The 20,570-nt window shown below is 43.6% G+C and overlaps 2 protein-coding genes across 8 annotated transcripts in view; one reads left to right on the forward strand and one right to left on the reverse strand.

The window, feature by feature from the left end:
• Positions 1–4: 4 nt before the first annotated feature.
• ASB3 (ankyrin repeat and SOCS box containing 3) overlaps positions 5–20,570 on the forward strand; it is a 43,908-nt gene continuing 23,342 nt past the window's right edge. The window contains exons 1-3 of one of the 7 annotated variants that reach the window (XM_077334374.1): positions 29–161; positions 1,501–1,632; positions 2,587–2,709. In XM_077334374.1, the coding sequence (XP_077190489.1) occupies positions 2,636–2,709 (74 nt within the window). In that variant the 5' untranslated portion in view covers positions 29–161; positions 1,501–1,632; positions 2,587–2,635. The other 6 variants (XM_077334391.1, XM_077334363.1, XM_077334399.1 and 3 more) reach the window with 6 other exon arrangements.
• CHAC2 (ChaC glutathione specific gamma-glutamylcyclotransferase 2) lies at positions 8,924–20,559 on the reverse strand. The gene is made up of 3 exons (XM_077334450.1): positions 20,192–20,559; positions 12,919–12,954; positions 8,924–9,337 (listed from the first exon to the last, which is right to left on the reverse strand). Exons 1-3 carry the CDS (start codon positions 20,408–20,410, stop codon positions 8,948–8,950), a joined length of 645 nt encoding a protein of 214 aa, XP_077190565.1. The 5' UTR covers positions 20,411–20,559; the 3' UTR covers positions 8,924–8,947.

Here is a 20,570-nt window from a genome sequence, read left to right on the forward strand (position 1 = left end):
AGGCCGCGGCTTCCGCCTGCAAGAAGAGCCGCTCTGCGTTTCACTCTCTATGGTGTCTTCGCACTGAGTTCCCGCTCGGGGGGGGGCACCACAGGGGACGAAGGAGCGGACGGTTGTCAACATCCGGGGGATATGCCTGTTGCCTAGGGAGACAGATGGAGGTAAGGACCAGAGGTCCGTGGGCGTTGAAGGCCGTCTGAGTGGTCGCTCTTTTCCCACCCTATGCCCGCTTTGAGTAACTCCAACACGATTCGTTTATCTGCGCTCGCTAGCAAGAGAGGGTGATGGATCCTGCCCTCGTCTAAGAGGTTTCGGCTTGAATGGACTGTGGGGCTGCGCATGCCCAAACTGTCTCGTTCCTATAAAGCCAAGCTGGCAAAATGTAGGCGTCTAATAATTGTTCCTGATCAGTTAATGTAGTTACTGATAGTTTTAGGCTCAGATATCGTGGGGTTTGCCAAGTTTGTATTCTTCTGTTGAGCCATGCCCCTGTTTATTGATTTCATATCATTAGGCTTCACTATGTATGGGATTAAACTGTGGAACTAGTAATGTTTAAGATTTTAGGAGACTCGACAATAAATATGAGAAATGTTCGTGTCATGAGGCTTTTCAGAAAAATTGCAGAGGTAGCATGGTGCAAGTTCGTTAGGCTATTAGGCTATTGCTTTAGGATGATTAGGGTTAATCCTGCGTTGAGCAGGGGGTTGGACTAGATGGCCTGAATGGCCCCTTCCAACTCTATGATTCTATGATTCTATTAAGGTAAAGGTATCCCCTGTGCAAGCACCGAGTCATGTCTGACCCTTGGGGTGACGCCCTCCAGCGTTTTCATGGCAGACTCAATACCAGTGCCTTCCCCAGTCATTACCGCTTACCCCCCAGCAAGCTGGGTACTCATATTACCGACCTCGGAAGGATGGAAGGCTGAGTCAACCTTGAGCCGGCTGCTGGGATCGAACTCCCAGCCTCATGGGCAGAGCTTTCAGACGGCTGCCTTACCACTCTGCGCCACAAGAGGCTCTATTAAGGACTTTAATATGCTATAAAATATGGGACTTTTATCTGAAATATTTTCCTCACTTTGTCACATTGTTTACATAGAGAAGAATGTGCATCGAGTGTTTGGTGTAATGGTTAGGTGTGCAGACTTCTAATCTGGCAAGCCGGGTTTGATTCTGCATTCCCCTGTATGCAGCCAGCTGGGTGACCTTGGACTTCCTTGTGCTGATGAGGTTTTTCTGACCAAGCAGTGATATCAGGGCTCTCTCAGCCTCACCCACCTCACAGGGAGTCTGTTGTGGGGAGAGGAAAGGGAAGGTGACTGCAAGCAGCTTTGAGACTCCTTCGGGAAGAGAAAAGCGGCATATAAGAACCAACTCTTCTTCTTCCTCTTCTTCGTCTTCTGAAGGCTTGGTGTGAATAACAGCAGCTCAGTACACGTCAACTTAAAGGTCAAATTATTTTAAAAGAACTAATTGTAATTGTGGCACTTTGCAGGGCCTGCAAAAGGGAGCTCCTCCACCAGGCATTTGGTTGATGTCATCCTGTACCATCACTTCCCAAGGGCCCTCCTCCTAAGCTCCCTCCTACAGCACCCACTGCAGTTCCGCACAACCCACTGAGCTATCAGTATGAGTTACTTTAATGTTTAATTTTTCTAGGGTTCCATGTTGCTTGTTGTTTCATTTCATTCATCATTGTTAATCTAAGTCAGTGGTCCCCAACCTGCAGTCGGGCCGCAAAGGCCATGGCGCCGGGCTGCGGCTCCCTCTCCCCGCCCCCCCCTCCGCAGTAAAAAACTTCCCAGGCCGCAAGCTTGCGGCCCGGGAAGCTTCTTACTGCGGGAGGGCGAGGAGAGGGAATCAGGGCCGGGCTGCGCCCGTGCAGGGCGCGCCCGCATGGCCCGATCCGCGGGCGCGGCCCGATCCGCAGGCGCGGCCCGATCCACGGGTGCGGCTCGCGGGCGCGGCCCGATGTGTGGCCGTGGCCCGCGCGGGCGCAGTCCCCGCGGTCATGGCCCGATGCCCTGCCGGTCCCCAGCCTAATAAAGGTTGGGGACCACTGATCTAAGTTATTTGTACTGTTTCTGTTCTGTTTCATGTGAACTGCCCTGAACCTTCGGGGAGGGCGGTATACAAATATAATAAATAAATAATACATTTTAGTAGGTCTTTAGAATGTGCAAAATGTTTTCTGTGCAGTAAATCCCTATGATACTCATATGGTATGTTTTATGCTAAAACTTTAATCTTACAACAGAAAAACTGGCTAGCTGGTCTCCAAATTAACAGATCTTGAAACCCTTTGAAAAATGTTCAGACAAAGATTTGGTGGACACTGGAGAACTGCAGTCCCTGCGATTCTGCTTTGTACATGAATAATATTGTTAAGATGGCATACTCAGTAACAGAGGTAGAAATGAATTAAAATGAAACAATAGTATCATTGCCCAGTGCTAAAACAATTTACTCAGAATTAATCCCACTGAGTTCAGTGGGATTTACTCCCTTGCAAGTATGCTTAATTTTATTCAAATTACTTTGTCTTCCTTTTCTCATTACTGATATTTATTTTCTATGGCAGAACCATGGATATACAGAGAGCTTATAAGTGTTCCAGATGCTTTTTTTGAATGCTTGTTGATGGGAAGATTCTCTCTTCCCCCAAGATTCATGAACAAGTGAAGAGGGAAGAACCAGCTCAGAGGTACAGTTAACTTATTTGATGTTCGTGCACAAAATATTCTATCCCTACCTTAGCAGAATGCCAAGGTATCTGGAGCAAAGTCTGTTTACTTTAGTGGAGTGATTACTTCCAATGCCAAACATGCCTTGACTTAGCTTACTTCTCCAAAAGCTAAGAAATTGTTGTGGATATTGGCTAAAAAGAGGATGGGGTGATGTGTACATGGTTAGTAGTGGTGACTTCTTTTCCTCTTCCTTGTCAGGGCACAGCAAACAAGTTAGCTGGTACCTGTGACCTGCTCCTTTTGTCTCAATTTGTGTTAGTCTCTTGGTGAAAGATTCTATGGGATACCACAAAAAGCAGAGACTTGTTGATAACTGAGATACATCAGTATGTGATTCAGCTGTATTTTCTAGAGTAAGACATTGTTTAAGTAAGTAAATCCATACCACTTTAACTTATAGCTCTGTTTCCTCTCATTTGTGAAAATCTTGTTAGCTGTCTGATAGTTTACATTCTTGCTTGTGGCAGGTCACAGCAGTCCATAAAAAAACTTCAATAGAACTCCATTAAAAATTAAAGCAGGACATAAAAGAAATTAGAACACATGAGTAGGAAATATGGCATTATAAATCAACTATTCAACCTCCCCATAATAGCATGCAATGGGGGAGTGTCGAGAGGGAGCCATAACCTGGCACCAATAGGTGACCCTGGCGTATTGCTGCCTTTGACACCAAGGGGGGAGGCACCAGATCTTCCTCTCGGCCCGTAGCCTCAACCATAAACTGGGTGAAAGAGCTCTGCCTTGCAATCCCTGCAGAATGCAGAAAGCTCCCACAGGGCCCACAGCTCTCCTGGGAACTCATTCCACCAGGTGGGGGCCAAGACCAAAAAGGCCCTTGGTTGAGGCCAGGTGAGCTTCTTTAGGGACGGGAACAACCAACAAGTTAGTACCTGCAGAGTGCAAAGCCCTGCGGGAGGCATAGGACAACAGTCCCTCAGATATGTGAGTCCCAGACTGAGAAGGGCCTTTAAGATCAAAACCTGGGACCAGATCCGGGCTGCAACCAGCAATCAGTGCAGCTGTCTCAGTACAGGCTGGATGAGGGCCCTCCAAGGTGTCCCCATGAGGATCCTAGCAGCTGCATTATGCACCAGTTGCAGTTTCTGAATCAAGGACAAGGGGAGGCCCACATAGGGCAAGTTACAGAAATCTATTCTGGAGGTGACTGTCACATGGATCACCATGGCCAGGTGATCAGAAGGCAGGTAGGGCGCTAGTAGCTGAGCCTGGTGAAGGTGGAAGAACGGCTGGCAGGCTACCCTCTTGACGTGTGTCTCCAGAGTTAGTGAGGAATCTATGGTCATTCCCAAATTCCTGGCCTGGGGGGCAGTCATTAGTTGCATCCCAGCAAGGACGGGTAAGTGCACTTCCTGACCTGCCCTCCTACTTCCCAGCCACAGGACTTCTGTTTTAGAGGGGTTTAAATTTAAGACAACTGTGCTCAAGCCATTCAGCCACTACTTCCAAACATCTGGCAAATGGTTTGGGGGGGGGGAGTCAGGGCGGCCGTCCATGAGGAGCTGGAGCTGGGTGTCATTGGCATATTGGTGACAGCCCAGCCCGAAACTTTGCACTAGCTGCGGGCACATAAAGATGTTAAAGAGCATGGGGGAGGGCATCACACCCTGAGTAACTCCACAAGGGACTTGATAGGAAAGTGACAGCTCATCCCCCACAGCCACCCTCATTTTGAAAGAAAAATGAAACAAAATGAGTTCTCATTTTCTGGGAGTCTTTCTAACCCAAGATAAGTTGGAATTTGGTTTGGTGAGTGATTTATCCTAGTAGCACATGCTACAGGCACCATGATTCCAGGAGTCCTGAAGTGATGGGGGAGGAGGAGGCTGTCAAAACCATGATTTATCCTTTTGCCTTATGGCCAGCACCCATGAAGGCCACAATCCAGATGTGCCTCCTAGCGCCCGGTACTTTCTTGGGTGCACCGGGCTTTGCTTCTAGTAAGCTCAATAAAGTTGGTGCCTTTCTGTTAACAAAGGAAAGTTCTTAATGTAATAGGATTTGGTATTGATGGAGAATTTTGTTTCATATTTCCCCCTATTATGCTAACCTTTGTGGTTTAATGTTCAAGGCTGCATGAAGATGCAGGTGTGTGACTTCATTGATACTGTCTATACCTACAATTAGCTTACCCGTCACAGAAAGAAATCTCTTGTTCTAGCCCTTGTGTTTTTTTTATAAAGACTATATATCCATTTGGGGAGTGCTCAGTTTTCTCACTGTTTTTGGGGAAGACTGTTTTCTGTAGAAAAGTGGATACTTGTTTTAGAATTTGCCACTAAGCCTAAAATAGGTAGGTTGGACTCTGTGTATTTGTTCACTTGCAGCAGCACCATCCCTTTGATGAAAGCAGCTCAGAAAGACACAGTCAATAGCAGAGAAGGTCTGAAATCAAATCTCCTGTGGATTTAAGAGATCTTTTCAAAACAGCTTTGACTTACATTTTAGTTGCTGGCAGAAATAAAAAACTTAATAGCAAAGAGCTATGTATATAGTTATTTTTTATATAGAAGATATAGACGTGGAGAGTGGGTTTTGGAGTTCATGTCAAGAAGTCATGCTTTTCTGGGGATGCTGCATGGGATTCTTGAGGGCTTGCTTGCCTTTGTCTTGAGTAGCAAGAGTCTTATTGTTCTTGTATCTTCCTTAGTATCTGAGGAAGGTAACTGTTGGTCAACACACAAAAAATTCCCTTATATGCATAGGTGAACTGGTTTCTGGCCAATGAAAGTGAATTAGGGTAAAATTCTAGATTTAGAGAAATCAATAGGAAAAATCTCCATTATTTTAACAGAGCATTATTTTTCCCAGTAGAGATCTATAAGCTCTTATATAAATGATTTTACTACATAACCAATATTATTATTTGGAGTAATTCTCCGGTGCAACCCTTGCCTCATTCATAATTGCATTTTCCAAGTAACTCAGAAAAACTATTTATAGTTCACCTTTTGTGGAATCTTCGCATTTTAAATGCTGTCTAGTATATGATCCTTGTTTCAGAGCTGTACCATAGAATCTTCTTGGCAAAAAAGATTGTGGCAACAGCTGAGCCATGGGATCGCTAAGAGTCGGACTCGACTGAGTGGCTGACAACAAAAAATATGATCCCCTCAACTTTTTTCTGAGTTTACTGAATACAGGCATCTTCTTTTCCAAAAAGAGAGATGTGAAGTTTGTACAGGTGCTGAGAGAGAGAGACTTATGGACACAAGTTTAAATTATGATTGTGCTATTCCTGATGTTAAATCATAGGCTTCATTATGAACAGTGGACATATACAGATAAATTTTTGATAGAATATGAAAGCACTTGACATTTGGAAAAAACCTTTTTATATATTAAAATACAAAAACATGCTTTGTTGAAGGCTTAAAGAAAATAACTGAAACCAAGAAGCCAAGAAATTCACAATTGGGACGGAAACTCCTTATGCTAGTCTATTGCAAGAATGAGGCCCAAGTCTATTTCCAGAGACGTTAGCACAGAGTTCATCAATTTTGGTTGGAAATTGTGCAAACAAAGGAAGCCAAATGGAATAGAACATTTGTTAGTGAATTATTACTGAAGTCTCTAATTTTGTGTGTGGCCTGTACCTCTATTCTAATGCAGTCTTTTGGATGGAAAGAGCTACTTTAGGCTCACCTTGTGGGAATTCTGACTTTAAGCTCAGACCTCCCCATAACATTATAAACTGCCTTGGCAACTTTTCATAGTTTCTTAAGTATTTTGTCATGTAACATGGGAATAGGTGGGGTTTTCTTCAAAAATAAAACAAAAAGCAGAATTCCAGGGCACACTTGTGTGCAGAGAACTAACACCTGAAGCTGCCTTATACTGAGTCAGACCATTGGGCCACCAAGGTCAGTCTCATCTACTCTGACTTGCAGTGGCTCTCCAGGTTCTCAGGCTGAGGTGTCATCTAGTACTTTCACCCAGAGATGCGAGGGTTTAAACCTGGCCCCTCCTGCATGCCAAGCAAGTGTTCTACCACTTAGTCATGCTTCCCCAAACTAAATAGGTCTTAAAGGGTAATACCATTTATTATTAAGTCAATTTTATTTTAGACGAGCCATTCAAGCATTATCCATTAACAAGTTCACTTTGTAGTGTTCTGATGGAAATCATTGGCCTTATGCATTTCTCATGCTGCTGAACTCTTATCCATTGTTATGTGATCCCGAGTTGGCTGCAGGCTGATGCATTTCCTTCTCCTCATTCTCTCACAAATTCCTTCTTTCCTTAGCCGTTCATATTTAATCAGATCCCTACACCTGTGTAAATACTATAAAGGGTTCCTACAGTTAGAGTACTATCCTGTAGAGCAGGGGTAGTCAACCTGTGGTCCTCCAGATGTCCATGGACTACAATTCCCATGAGCCCCTGCCAGCAAATGCTGGCAGGGGCTCATGGGAATTGTAGTCCATGGACATCTGGAGGACCACAGGTTGACTACTCCTGCTGTAGAGTTATTCTAGTCTAAGACTCTTGAAATCAATGGATATAGACTAGAGTTGTGGTCCCCAACCCCTGGTCCGGGGACCAGTACCGGTCTGTTGATCAGTCGGTACTGGGCCGTGGCTCCTTCTCATCCTCCTTCCTGGCTCCTGCCTCAGGGGCTGCCCTGCTACTCTGCCACCAGCTCAGCTTTGGTGCTCTCCAATGGCCACCATCGCTGAGGCTCCCCCTTGGCGTGGCACTGCGCAGCTGCTGCTAGCAGCGCCGCCCGGTGGGCAGCGGGAAGTCAGGGGTGCCGGTGGGAAAGCAATCGGAGCAGGGGCTCAGGCAGCGGTGGCGACATCCCTCGGCAAAAGACAACCCCCCCGGACCAAATCGTCAAGCGTTGACTGGTCCCCGGTGATAAAAAGGTTGGGGACCACTGGACTAGAGGACTGCACAGTTAATGGCATAGTTAGCACTGATACAATTGTCATCCATAGTTAAAACCAACAAGGAAAGACTGGTAAGAATTCATGCCAAGAAGGTCCCTTGTTCACATCTTGCTTCCAATTTCTTAAGCATGGGTAAGAGATCAGCAGTGTGGCCTTCATGCTGGGCACTGGATTTAATCTGTCACACGGAGTAATTTACTTCAGAACTACATTGGCTATAAAGAGTCATAAGGACTGGCTTAATTCCCGGAGCTCCCGTCACTGAAATTGCTCCAGTGTAGATTTCAGGACTGGTTGTCTTTTGTCAGCATGTTTAAATATTTCCAAAGATGTTATGCCTAATGATTAAGGATGGAAATTTCTGAACATTCCTGCTATTGTAGATTAAAGTTGTATCCCCACTTACTTTCAATTTTAATCAAAAAGTCTTGCGATTTAAATAAATAAGGCACCCATAAGTATAAGTTTTCAAAGATCTTGACACTACGAGAATCCTAAAATGAAAACACCATTTCTTTCACGTGTAACGATTTGCCCATTTTTATCAAATGGCAAATAATTTATAAATGATAGAGCTATTAAGTCCATGGAGTTGAACTCGGTGATAAATATCCTATAATACAATGTGCACTTACTAAAGTGTTTCTAGAGTAATTGTATGAAGGATCTTGGTCCTTGCATAGGAATAACTGTCATAGTGCTCTAATCTGCAAACTGGCCCTATTGGGATGAGTAAGTGTAAATAGAGGATTTTGCTCCAAATCAATACATGCCTAATCCTATGCATGTTTACTCAGAAGCAAGTCTTGTTTTACTCAGGGAAACTCACTCCTGAGTTAGTATGTACAGAACTGCATAGTGTTGTAACCCAAAAGGCATTATAAACTGGCCCCATTAGGTCTGCTTTTGAGTAAGTGTGCTTTGAGGGTTGTGCCACGTTGTCACAATCCATCCAAGTGCAGGATTTAGTCCCAGGCTACATTAAAAAAATATCTAAATAATTTAAAATCAAGAACGCTTTCCCTCATACTTAAAAGCCTAAAGTATTTCCTCATATTTGAGAAATGGAGAGAAAAGCACTTTTTAAATTTATCAAAATTCAAAACTCCCCCCAGTAAATGCCTGAAAACATAGCTTTAAAGTGACCGATAACAAAAGTACCCTGAATGAAACATTGAAATGAATATCCTAAAGTCCATGTGGAACATCTCCGAGTCCTCGGTCTGCTATCAATGAACGTGTTACGCTGATGAAGACAGTATTTGAAACCATTAAGTGATTTTTATATGCAGTTAAGACATTGGGTTTGTTCCTGTTCCAAAAGTTTCTTTACTAGTTTCTCTAAAGTAAAAAGATGTTCATCTACATCTTCCGGCACAAGATCCCTGAGGGAGTTGCAGAGTTCAAACAAGTATTCAGTGTTTCTTCCACTGGGCCCAACCGCATTAAAAATCTGTTTGGCAATCTCTTCTAAAGGTGCTGGCCCGAGGTAGTTAGGGTTTTCACAGGTTCCGATATATAGCAGCACATCAAAGGGCTCCACGGAGGGATCTTTTGGATAGAAAATGACAGTTGTAGTCCTGTAGCCACCTTTCTCTCGGAAGTCCAGATACGCTTTTACCTCGCCTTCTTGTCCGAATGGCAGTTTGTATGCCACGCCCCATACACAGCCCTGTCAAAGAATACAATCAGAAAAGTTAAATTTGTCCATGTTTTTAAAACAAGTTGTAGTGAAAGTCTTCAGACATATATATTTAAAATAAAAAAAATTCTCTTTTCTGCATCCCTTCCCATCAATGATACATGCAAACAACTCTGTGGATAAGGAAGCATATTAGGATACTACAATGCTTCTGCACATGCAGGCTCCCATTAGCAGATATTGGGGTGGGGAGGAGATTTGCAGATGAAAATTTTTTGCCGCCACGTTGGTATTAGTTTTAATGGGGGTTTTAATGGGGTTGAGATTATAGTTACCCGCCTCGAGCCTGTGGGGAGAGGCGGGAAATAAATCTAATAATAATAATAGGATTATGAGGAAAAGACTGGTAGGCAAAGGAAGGGTTACAAATTCTCCCTTCTTGATCCTATATCTTTCTTCCACAGTTCTTTTTCTGTAGGGGAGGAATTCCTGTGCTGTGGAGTGAATTGTTGTGACTAGGTGCTTTGGGCTGCATTGAAAGAGAAGCTCAAGTGCATAGAGCTGTCAAGCATGTCTCACAGCACAGAACAGCACTATACCTGTGAACTGTTCCTTGGCTCCCTCCTACCTTTTTACTACTTATACTATCCCCAGTCTGGGTAGCCAGTGGAGGGCATGGGGGCAGGGGGAAGATTGAGTTTTTAACTTTTAGTATTGTATTTTTATTATTCTATTTTATTATTGGGTATTTTATTGGATATGTGTTTTTATTGTTGCGAAATGAAATGCCCCAAGCCCACTATAGAGAGGGACAGTAAAGAAATGAAATTGTTATTATTATTAATAGCTAGAATTTAAGCCCGCTGTAAGCGTAATACAGCAGGTGCTAGTGGGGTGCACAGGATCAGCCTGGCTGCGTTGGTGATGCGGCGAGGCTGTTCCCAGGGCCGGGAGAAGGCTGTCGCCCACCCACCCACCCAGTAGCGACCTGGGACCTCAGGGCAGAAAAGGACCAGGGACACTACGTTGCAGACGTGGCGTCCCTGCTCTTTTCCCCAGGGCGAGGGAAAGCTGGCCGGTGAACTTACTGTCGGGGAAGGCTTCTTCCTCCAAGTGGTGACTCCCCAGCCGGGCCAAGCGGCCAATGGGGAGTCATGCTTTGCGTGGCTCCCCATTGGCCACTTGGCCCTGGATGGACACTCGGAGGGCCCTCTGAGTTTTTATCCCGGACAGGGCCCGCCCTTTCTCCTCCCACATTGCCCTTACTCAATTATTACTACCGCTCCACAGGAGCGGTTAAAGATAATGAGATTTTACTCTGCACTTAGTTTAGGGATAAAAGTGAAATTAAATAGATAACTGTCTGCCTCATAGTGTGTGGTTCTGGCCTAAAATGTGGGGCTCCACAAAGTACGACTCTCTCCCTGACATTATTAAACGTCTTTATGCCTCCTCTTGTTCAGCTGGTCTGGTTTTGGTCTGTCCCTCCGGGAATGCCTGTCTGAGTACATAGCCCATCAGTCCCAGGCAATCTCCACACAATAAAACCCCAGAAAAATAATTTATCCCTCCCTGGTGGTGAAAATAACCTCCTTCAGCCACTCTGCAACTTCCCACACCCCCTGACTCAGGGGATAGATGGTAACATGGTAATCAGGGAGTAGCAGATGTTCTAACTGATTTGGGAGGGGGGGGGGACTCAGTCTAATTGCCCTGGCCTCACCCAAAGACCTGGTGAAAGAGTTCCATCTTGCAGGCCCTGCGGAACTGGGAAACCTCTGACAGGGCCCTTCTGGCTACCCATGTTGCATCTATCTTGCATGGTATGGGCCAAACTGAAGTGGCATGGCAATCTCAAGATTAAAAAATATGCCAATTTACTTCCTCACCCCACCCCACCCCGCTTATACAATATTATTAGGTAAATACTCCATGATATTATTAGGTATCATGGAGTACAGATTATTTTCCTCAATCTAGGTTTTGGCTTTTACAACTGTAGCAGGGGGGAAAGTCTTATTATTCTGAGCTTACAGAAACATCTGTTAACATAATGGGGCCTAACTGCACAGTGGTGTGAAAAACACTTACCAGAAAGGTACAGAAAAGTCACAATGACAGACACTGTGCTGCATTTTGCTTGCTTGTTTTGTCAACTACAAAGGTTGTTAGTCTATGGCTGCTATTAAATTTATCTCCATTTGCTGTTAGCATTTCAGGAAAAAAAATAACTATATTGTTTCAAGAAGTTTGCCTTGACCAAATATATCCTGAAAGCACAAGGAACTTGATGTGCTACGTTGCACTTAAGGATTACAAATAAAGCCCGTGGTATCAGAAAAACTGGAAGAGGGCCAGAGTCAAACAAGATTGGTGTTATGCAACACCTTTCCTATTAACTGAGGTTCTAATCTGGCAAAGAAGAGGATATGACTGAATTATATGCTGAAGAGTTAGTAATACTATTTAACATTGATAACATTTTTTGAATGTTTGCAGTGCTTCATATAACTTGAGGCTCCATCATCCTACCCCCTGTCAGATGCCAAGGGAGGGAGGAACCTGGAACCAAGGATTTGCCAAAAACCACCCTGTGAACTCTGGTCTGAATTTAGGTTTGGGGAAAAGAACGGCAAACGTCCTGGCTTGCATGATTCCGTATGTGCTTGCCTAGTTTATATGTATGTATGTGGACATGTTATTTACATGGAAACCATGAGAGAGAGGTTTTGTGCAGGCTAGCAGCTAAAGGCCAGAAGTGATAAGATGGGACAACCACTTGCAATTTATTCATGTGGCTACACCAGTAATCATATAAAATGAGGGTGGGTTATAGGTTTTTTCACAGCCACAGATGCCCTTTCTACCCACTACTGTTATCTTGGTAAACATGTTGAAGAACCCAGGTTTACCACAATAATACATCTCTCTCTCCTATGTCCTCTTTGATGTATGAAAACAAATAATAAACTCACAGTGGATTATAAAATGTAAAACAACACAATAGAAACAGTAGGGTGACTGAGTTTAGTACAACATGCTCTGAGCACAAGGAGCTTGGGAAGACAGACCTCCCCCATCTTCTTGCAGCATCCAGCTGTAGCTCTTTCCTGCACTGATGCTAAGGGTAAGTGAGGAACTCTTGTGGGTATAAGGCCATGCAGGAAGCATGTACAGTCCAGAGGAATTGTCTACAATTGTAGTATCAAATACGCATTCAAGGAAGTGAAGAATGCTCTGCCAACTGAAACCAGGGCCCGGCAGAATGTTAACCAGTTCTGCAGGGCCTGCAAGGCAGAGCCATTCTGCCAGGCCTTTGGTTGGGGCCAGTAATATAACCTATGACATCTAATTGGCTGGCCTCCCTTGAGGAAACATCTGCTATAAAAACTAGGCAAAATACATCACTAAAATAAGAATCTCCCCAAAAATGTCTAATACGACAGCCAGCAGATGGATCAGATTAAATTGTTTTATAAAACATAATTTAAATATTGTATTTTATACTTTAATGGAACCTACCCTGAGCCTTATGGGAAGGGCGGGATAGAAAAATATCTATTTATTTAAGTCATCCAAGACTGTGTAGGTATAAAAGGTGGCTACTGTACCTCAGGGTCTTCGATAAGCGTCACAACTCTTCCAGGCTAAAATTTTAAAAAGAGATAATACTGTCAAATAGTCAGTGGCAAAAACCAGAAACAATTCATACAAATAAACTCAATCCATGGGGAGTATGGGGCCTCAGACTACAACATAGTATCATTTGCTGTAAGGGAAATGTAATGTTTGATCAAGATTCAGAGGGATGGCTGCAGAGGTGTAAAAGTCACAAGTTGGGTCAAAGGACAACATATGTGACAAATTTGGTTAACTGCATGACCTCACTGAATGCTTATTACCTCATTCTATAAAAGTACTATGTAAAATAGAAACTTGAAGCTGGTATAGCCATAATGCAACCCAAAGGCTAATTTTAGCGTTGCAATTGTGTAGCAACTGTTGAGGAACTGCCCACTCCCATCTCCCTTATGCCTCGTCAGGCTGACAATAGTTTTGTCAACTGTGGTTTAGGAGTGTCCTTGTCCTCTGATCTAATGCTAATTGTCAAGCCTAACCGTGAATCATGGTGGTAAAGTGGAAGAGTGTAAGGTGAAATGGGAGGCTTTTAGTCCCATTGTTTGCCCAATGGCAGGTCACAAGCATCAATGTCATTTCTTCTTTTGGTCCCTACATAAAGTTCCTTAGGGGAACTCAATGGAAGAACTGCTTTACATGCAAGAGTTCTCAGCCAGGTTTACTCCCTGACAGTTTAAGTTGAAAGGATAGGGCAGCTCTGTGACCCCAGGGAGCTGTTGCCAGTCAGAGTAGACAAAACTGACCTAGATAAACGAATACTAAGGCACCTTTACCTGCTTTTATCTTCCACTTTTTTGCCCTCCTATTACTATACTCTTTCCATTCTCTCCCTTCAGTGTAAGTACCTGTTAAATAGTGACAGGATGGAATGAGTGGGAGAGAAACATGCTTTAGAGCCAAGCTTACAGCTGATATTTAATACATCCTATTTCCTTCTGTGGAACTAAAGTCTTAAATTCAAACTCTTCAGCTCAATGGGTTTGTAGATTAGGCAGGTAATGATTGTCAAGAGTTCACAAAAATGTTCTATTTATTTCCAGAAACCCTTCTCAAATTTTGTAAGGAATCTTAGTGGTGTGTGTGTGTGTGTGTGTGTGTGTGTGTATGTGTATACACACACACACACACACACACACACACATATACAGAGAGAGAGAAATCTGAAAAGCAGGGGGTTCCCCCCCTCCCCATTGGCATTTCAGTTTTTCCAGTAGAAAACGTTGAAAATCTTGGGGTGAAGAAAAAGCCCCTTTGACATAGTTTTTCTTTTGGAACAAGTGAAATGCTTCTTAGGACAAGGTTCTTCTCACTCAAACTGTAAACTTGAATCATTTTACCTATTATGATCCCCCTCACCTCTCAGATGTCAAAAACAATTATGCATGTGCAATGAAAGCACAGTGTGCAGCAGAATGCAACACACACTCAAGTACTGGGTATATTTGTCTCTCTCTCTCTCTCTCTCTCTCTCTCTCTCATATATATATATATTCCATAAATATGCAGATAATATACTTTTATACAGTAAATTATACATTACACATTTTAAGTTGTTACATCAGTTGTTGTTAGGTGTGAAGTCATGTCCGACCCATCACAATCCCATGGAAACGATCCTCCAGGCCTTCCTGTCCTCTACCATTCCCCGGAGTCCATTTAAGTTTGCACCTATTGCTTCAATGACTCCATCCAGCCACCTCATTCTCTGTCGTCCCCATCTTCTTTTCCCCTCAATCGCTCCCAGCATTAGGTTCTTCTACAGGGCGTCCTTCCTTCTCATGAGGTGGCCAAAGTATTTGAGTTTCATCTTTAGGATCTGGCCATCTAAAAAGCAGTCAGGGCGGATCTCCTCTAGGACTGACTGGTTTGTTGGCCTTGCATTCCAAGGGACCTGCAAGAGTCTTCTCCAGCACCAGAGTTCAAAAGCCTCAATTATTTGACGCTCGGCCTTCCTTATGGTCCAACTTTCACAACTATACATTGCAACTGGGAAGACCATAGTCTTGACTAGACACACTTTTCTTGGCAGGGTGATGTCTCTGCTTTTTAGGATGCTGTCTAGATTTGCCATAGCTTTCCTCCCCAGGAGCAAGTGTCTTTTAATTTATTTGTTGCAGTTCCCATCAGCCGTGATCTTTGGAGCCCAGGAAAATAAAATCTGTCACTACCTCCATTTCTTCCCCATCTATTTGCCAGGAATTGAGAGGGCCGGATGTCATGATCTTAGTTTTCTTGATGTTACATCAGTAAGTTGAGTTTAAATAGAAATGTCAAGTATTATGTATAGTTTTCTATTCTATACAATGCCCTTTTTCCCCCCTAAATACAAATGAGCAAAAGTGTTTTTGTTGTGGCTTCAAAATTTTTGGAAATGTATTGCTGTAGCTATATAGAACATTCTACATTTCTATCGTGCTTGACAATTTGTGCTTTTTAAAAATTACAATTGATGGAATTGTATTTTCATCAGGAATAATATTAGGGCCACTTCTCTGTTTCTTTGAAAAAGTACTAACAAATTATATCTTTGGAAGAACCATATGCCTGGCGAATGTTATTTTTCACTTCTCTCCTTCCCGCCCTCTAAATGTACTGCTAGTTTTACTTGTTATGATTCCTCCCCTATCTTTAAAATGTCAAAAACAAAGGTACTCCCCTGCCCCACTAGCTTTCAGATGTATTTAATTAATTTCTCCCCTGCCTTTCTCCCCTGTGAAGACCCAAAGCAGATTATATTCTTCTTCTTGTCTATTCATGTTCCTAGTCTCTAGATTTAAGTATCCTCAGGTTGGATTTAAGTATCCATGTTGAGAATTATATATATTGATTATAACAATTGAATTGTTCTCTACTTTTGTAATTCCATTTTCTCTATTACTTTACATATGTCTGATACGTAGATCTAGTTCATCACATTTTAATAAAGACCTGATACTGCGCAAAACTGCGCAAGATGTGATACTGCGCAAAAATACTGAGGTTTTATGGAGTGTGTGAACAGACGTATTTCCTCTGAGCATTGAAGCATGTTTAGATTATCTTAATGTCTAAAGTGATGATGTCCCCACATTTACAAAGGGGATTAATGGAACTGGTGTTTCTGAATAAATGTAATGCCAATTTTATTTCTAATATATATGAAAAATGCAGTGGTTTTTCATAAAAATTCAGTGTGTTCTAAGCAATGTGCAAAAGTATGTCTGAAAGAAGCACAGGTTCCATGTATATTTCCTCTGCGCAGATTAGTTACAAATATTACTTCCCTTTATATAGTACTTGTGAGTTCAGACTCCAGCTCACCAAGAGGATCAACTTCCTTTTCTCTTTGAAAAGTTTCTAGTCCTTATGGTTGTGAAGATATGCTCAAAGTGACAACAATATGTTGGCTGAGCTTTGGAAGTGCTCAGTCAAGCATGAGTCAGGTTTTCACAGTGCCTGACAGAATCTTGTTCAGAAAGCCTGTGGCTTTTGTTAAAACATCCTTTTTTTTTTTTTTTTTACTGCCAGCCATGTACTAGGTATTGCATCATTCTGCAACTACTCAGCAAGCTTCAGTGGCTTTTGTTTACAGTGCTTTATTAATGATTGCATAAAACTTTCTGCTAGTGCAAGACACGTTCCTTGTGGAGTTCAGTTACAGGTGCTAGGTTCTTGCCTTTAAAGGCCTGAAGATCTACTTATACATTCCCTGAGTTCATTTGAAGAGGCTCTTCTTTCTTTTACTCTGGTAAGAGCCACAAGGCTACAGAGCAGGGCCTTCCATCTTGCGGACTAGAACCTTACAGAAAGCCCTCCTATAAAATATTTGTTTCCTTACTTTATGGCTATTGCCAGTAACTCAAATTTTTTTCATGTTACATTGTTAAGAGCAACACATGATTCTTACCCAGCTTCAAAGAGATCAAACTGGCTTCAACCAGAGCCAGCGCTTTTTCAACCCTAGCTCTGGCCTGATGGAACACTCTGCCAAATGAGACCAGAGCCCTGCAGGACCTATGGCAGTTCCACAGGGCTCACCCGGCAGAGCTGTTCCACCAGGCCTATGGATGAGGCCAGTAAGAGCTACCATCTGATCTCATAGACATCCCCGCCTGCAATTGTATCTGCCAAACAACTCTATTGGGGGAAATTGCACCTTGTCCTCCCCAATCCCAGGACAGATTTTTATAGGCAATATTAAGATGAATTTATTCTTAAATGTTTAATGTAAATCGTTTTTAGATTGTATTGTAATATTTCACATTATCTTACATAGGTTATCATCTGTCCTGAGTCGGCTGAGACAGGACCGAATACAAGTCTAAATAATAAATAAATAATAAATATGAATCCTGGAACAAATCAGTTTTAAAAAACACTGAGGCCCAGTTGATATATGGGTGGCAAACTGTTCATACTCTGAATTACAAGCGATGATAAGCAGCGGCAGGATTATTGCATTCACAGAAGAATGTCATTTATTTCTAAGTTTTGCTTCATGTATGTTGGCAGTCAGCTAAGGGCTTTTGATGACTGACTGATTTGCCGCACATGCAGCTGTAAATAACCTAGCCCTGCTCCCTCAGTGCCATTCTCCCAGATTGCTGGATGTTTCTGAACTCCATTGTTTTCTTCGCTCAACAAATGCTATTTAGAATTATATAAGCTCTCTACCCCTTGCATTGCATGAGGCACATAAGGTTGCAAAGTACTGTAAGGTTGGTTATTTTAATGCAGGTAGTTTTTAAAAAATGCATCCTATGATATTAGATTTAGCTAATCCCTGATTTTTTGGGGGTGGAAGAATGTAATCTATAGATTTGTGAGAAAAGTGCCTAAAATAGGGATGCTTTTTTGTTTTTTCCTTATTATGGAGAAGATCTTAAAGCTTAAAGGTAAAGGTATCCCCTGTGCAAGCACCGAGTCATGTCTGACCCTTGGGGTGAAGCCCTCTAGCGTTTTCATGGCAGACTCAATACGGGGTGGTTTGCCAGTGCCTTCCCCAGTCATGACTGTTTACCCCCCAGCAAGCTGGGTACTCATTTTACCGACCTCGAAAGGATGGAAGGCTGAGTCAACCTTGAGCCGGCTGCTGGGATTGAACTCCCAACCTCATGGGCAAAGCTTTCAGACGGCTGCCTTACCACTCTGCGCCACAAGAGGCTCTTAAAGCTTAGGCTGGAATAAACTTAAGATGCTAGGGTTTAACTTTGGACTAAAGAGGGGAGACTTAGTTCCCCCCCCTTTTCACAAAAAGTGGCCAAGAAGAAGGAAAACTTTAATAAACCTTGGGGCAATAGTACAAGCAAGTTATTTCTCTCCCTATTGGAACTGAGGATCATCCAATAACAGTGGTTAGGAATAGGTTCCGCACACAAACTGTAACGTATAGAATTCATTACCGGCACTATGTTCACTCTAAGTGGAAAAAATACAGTTTGGTGCATAATACTCTTTGGTAACAATGTTTATGATTATTTGGTCAAATGAACAATTTAGCTCACCTGTTTGGGCAAGCTCTTCGAGGTTTATACACAAACTGATCAGAATCTCTCAGGCTTAATCACAGGAAGCATCTCTACTTTTCAGTTTCAGTTAGGCTGTCTCAGATTGTTATCTTGTAATGATTTGAGATAACTGAGACAAGAATTTTTGTACAGGCAGAAGGATGGGAAAGGGAGAGGACAGGATGTATTTTATGGATCCTGAAGAGAGAGCTTTGGAGGCAAGAACTATTGATTAGTTCTGTTTCCCAACCAAATTCTTTAGTCCAGGCAATTAATACTTAAGATTTCAGTGGGTAGCTAGCTGTGTTGGTCTGAAGCAGCAGAACAAATTTGAGTCCAGTAGCATGTTCTTGAATACAACTGTTGGTCTTAAAGGTGCCACTGGACTCAAACTTTGTTCAAATACTTATTGTATTGTGTGGGAGCTGGGGGGGAGGGCAACAACCACGTTGGAACTGGCATCATTATAACAAGGACTCAGTAAGTATGCAAAACGTTTCAGGTTTACTACTGTACCTGAGCTGCTTCAGAATGCTAGTAGGGGATCTCATGATAGATTGCTCCAGGTCAGTTTCAGCTCTGTACTGAGAAAGCTTTGGACAGAGGACTAGGCTGTCTGTACTCTGACTGAGCAGATATGGATTTTGTATTATTATCTGGAGAAATCAACATGTGACTTCCCACTCAAAATTCTTCTGATTGTGTTGATCTGCCTTCAGAATCCACATGGTATATTGGCAGGAAAGATCCTCATTGTACTCCATGGAATTTGAGCCTATATGTTTCAGTAGTGGGGCATAAATCTCTCAATTGCCTTACATCAGAAATTGAACTGGCTAAAATTTACAGCCAGACTAAAGAGTAGACTTATTTCCCTCCCCCCCCACACACATATTCAAAAGATAATAAAAAAAAATAAAGAGCCTGCTTTAGACAGCTTGCTCAACAGATGCTGAACTGGCATATCTGACACCTGTTTCATAAAGGATAATTTGCCATACTTGTTCTGTTGATCCTGATACAAATTTCAGGCCTGAGCATTATTGTAGTTTTGGGGGGAAATTTTAAGGAAGCTTGCTTAATTGTCAAGGCCATTCAAGTGTTTTTTTTTTAAAGCTTTAATTGTTGAAGTTTGTTTTCCATTAGTAGCCTCTGTGCCTGGCTTTACTAACCGCAGCAGGATGTCTGAGTTTACATAAGAGATGATCCAAGACTTTTAGAGAAGTCATACAAGCTCATTTTGGAGCTTTTACCAGTCTCCTAGAATGCCCTTTACTAATAGAGACACTGCACAGCTGTCCGCGGGGGCTTTGCTTTAAGAAACGGAACCCCCTGCAGCATCAACGTCACCGCCTCCGCATCAGATCAGACGGGGAAATATTTTTGCCTCCCTTGCTTACCTGCATTCATGGTTATTGCAGGGGCTACAGGGAGAGAAAGCGTCAAGCATTTGTTTCTCTCTGCGCAAGAGAACCCGCAAAATGCGAAATCAGGGAAGCGCTCGGTTAGCTAGCGGGGGCTTGCTCGCGAGGAAGACTACCGGCGCGACTAGGACAATGGCAGAGAGCGAGCGAGCGGTGTGCAGGAAAGTCCGCCTGGATTCTGGGGGCTTCTCTGCGTTCCCGATGGCGCACATTTGCCCCGCGATCTAACCCCCTCCCTAACCCGGGGGCTCTGGCTCCCCCACGCCAAAGCAGAGCACGCCGGCCACCCGCCTTGCACTGGGGTCCGCAAAGCCCTCCGGCCCGCCGCCGCTCACCTTGCCTGGCACCCCGCGATGGTCCGTGCTGCCTTGCCAGAAGCGCCTGCTGTAGCCGGTGATGTACCCGACCATCTTGTCCTGGTAAGGGAAATCCACCTTCCAGATGAGGGAGCCGTAGCCAAACACCCACATGTTCTCCGCCCCGCCGCTCTCTGCGGCGCTCTCCTTGGAGTGGGGCGCCTGGGGGTGGCCCCGGGGGCTGCCGCTGCTCTGCATGCTCCCGGGCTCGGCTCAGCAAGGCACGCCGGGGCTTGTAGTGCGCGTCTCGCCTCGGCCCGGTCTCCCGCTCGCACGTGGGCGCTGCACGGTGGACGGAGGTGACTCGCGGGTCAGAGGCCACGCCGGGCTCCCGCTACACCGGCACGCCAAACTACGA

Source organism: Paroedura picta, chromosome 1, assembly GCF_049243985.1.
Source record: "Paroedura picta isolate Pp20150507F chromosome 1, Ppicta_v3.0, whole genome shotgun sequence".
In the NCBI taxonomy this organism is placed as follows: Eukaryota; Metazoa; Chordata; class Lepidosauria; order Squamata; family Gekkonidae; genus Paroedura; species Paroedura picta.

Bases quoted from the DNA above. Each gene is read 5' to 3' on its own strand.
- CHAC2 (XM_077334450.1), bottom strand. From the start codon at position 20,410: ATGCAGAGCAGCGGCAGCCCCCGGGGCCACCCCCAGGCGCCCCACTCC. The intron at 12,955-20,191 runs GTGAGCGGCGGC...TTAAAATTTTAG, and splicing joins ATCGCGGGGTGCCAGGCAAG to CCTGGAAGAGTTGTGACGCT. The intron at 9,338-12,918 runs GTACAGTAGCCA...ATTCTTTGACAG, and splicing joins CGCTTATCGAAGACCCTGAG to GGCTGTGTATGGGGCGTGGC.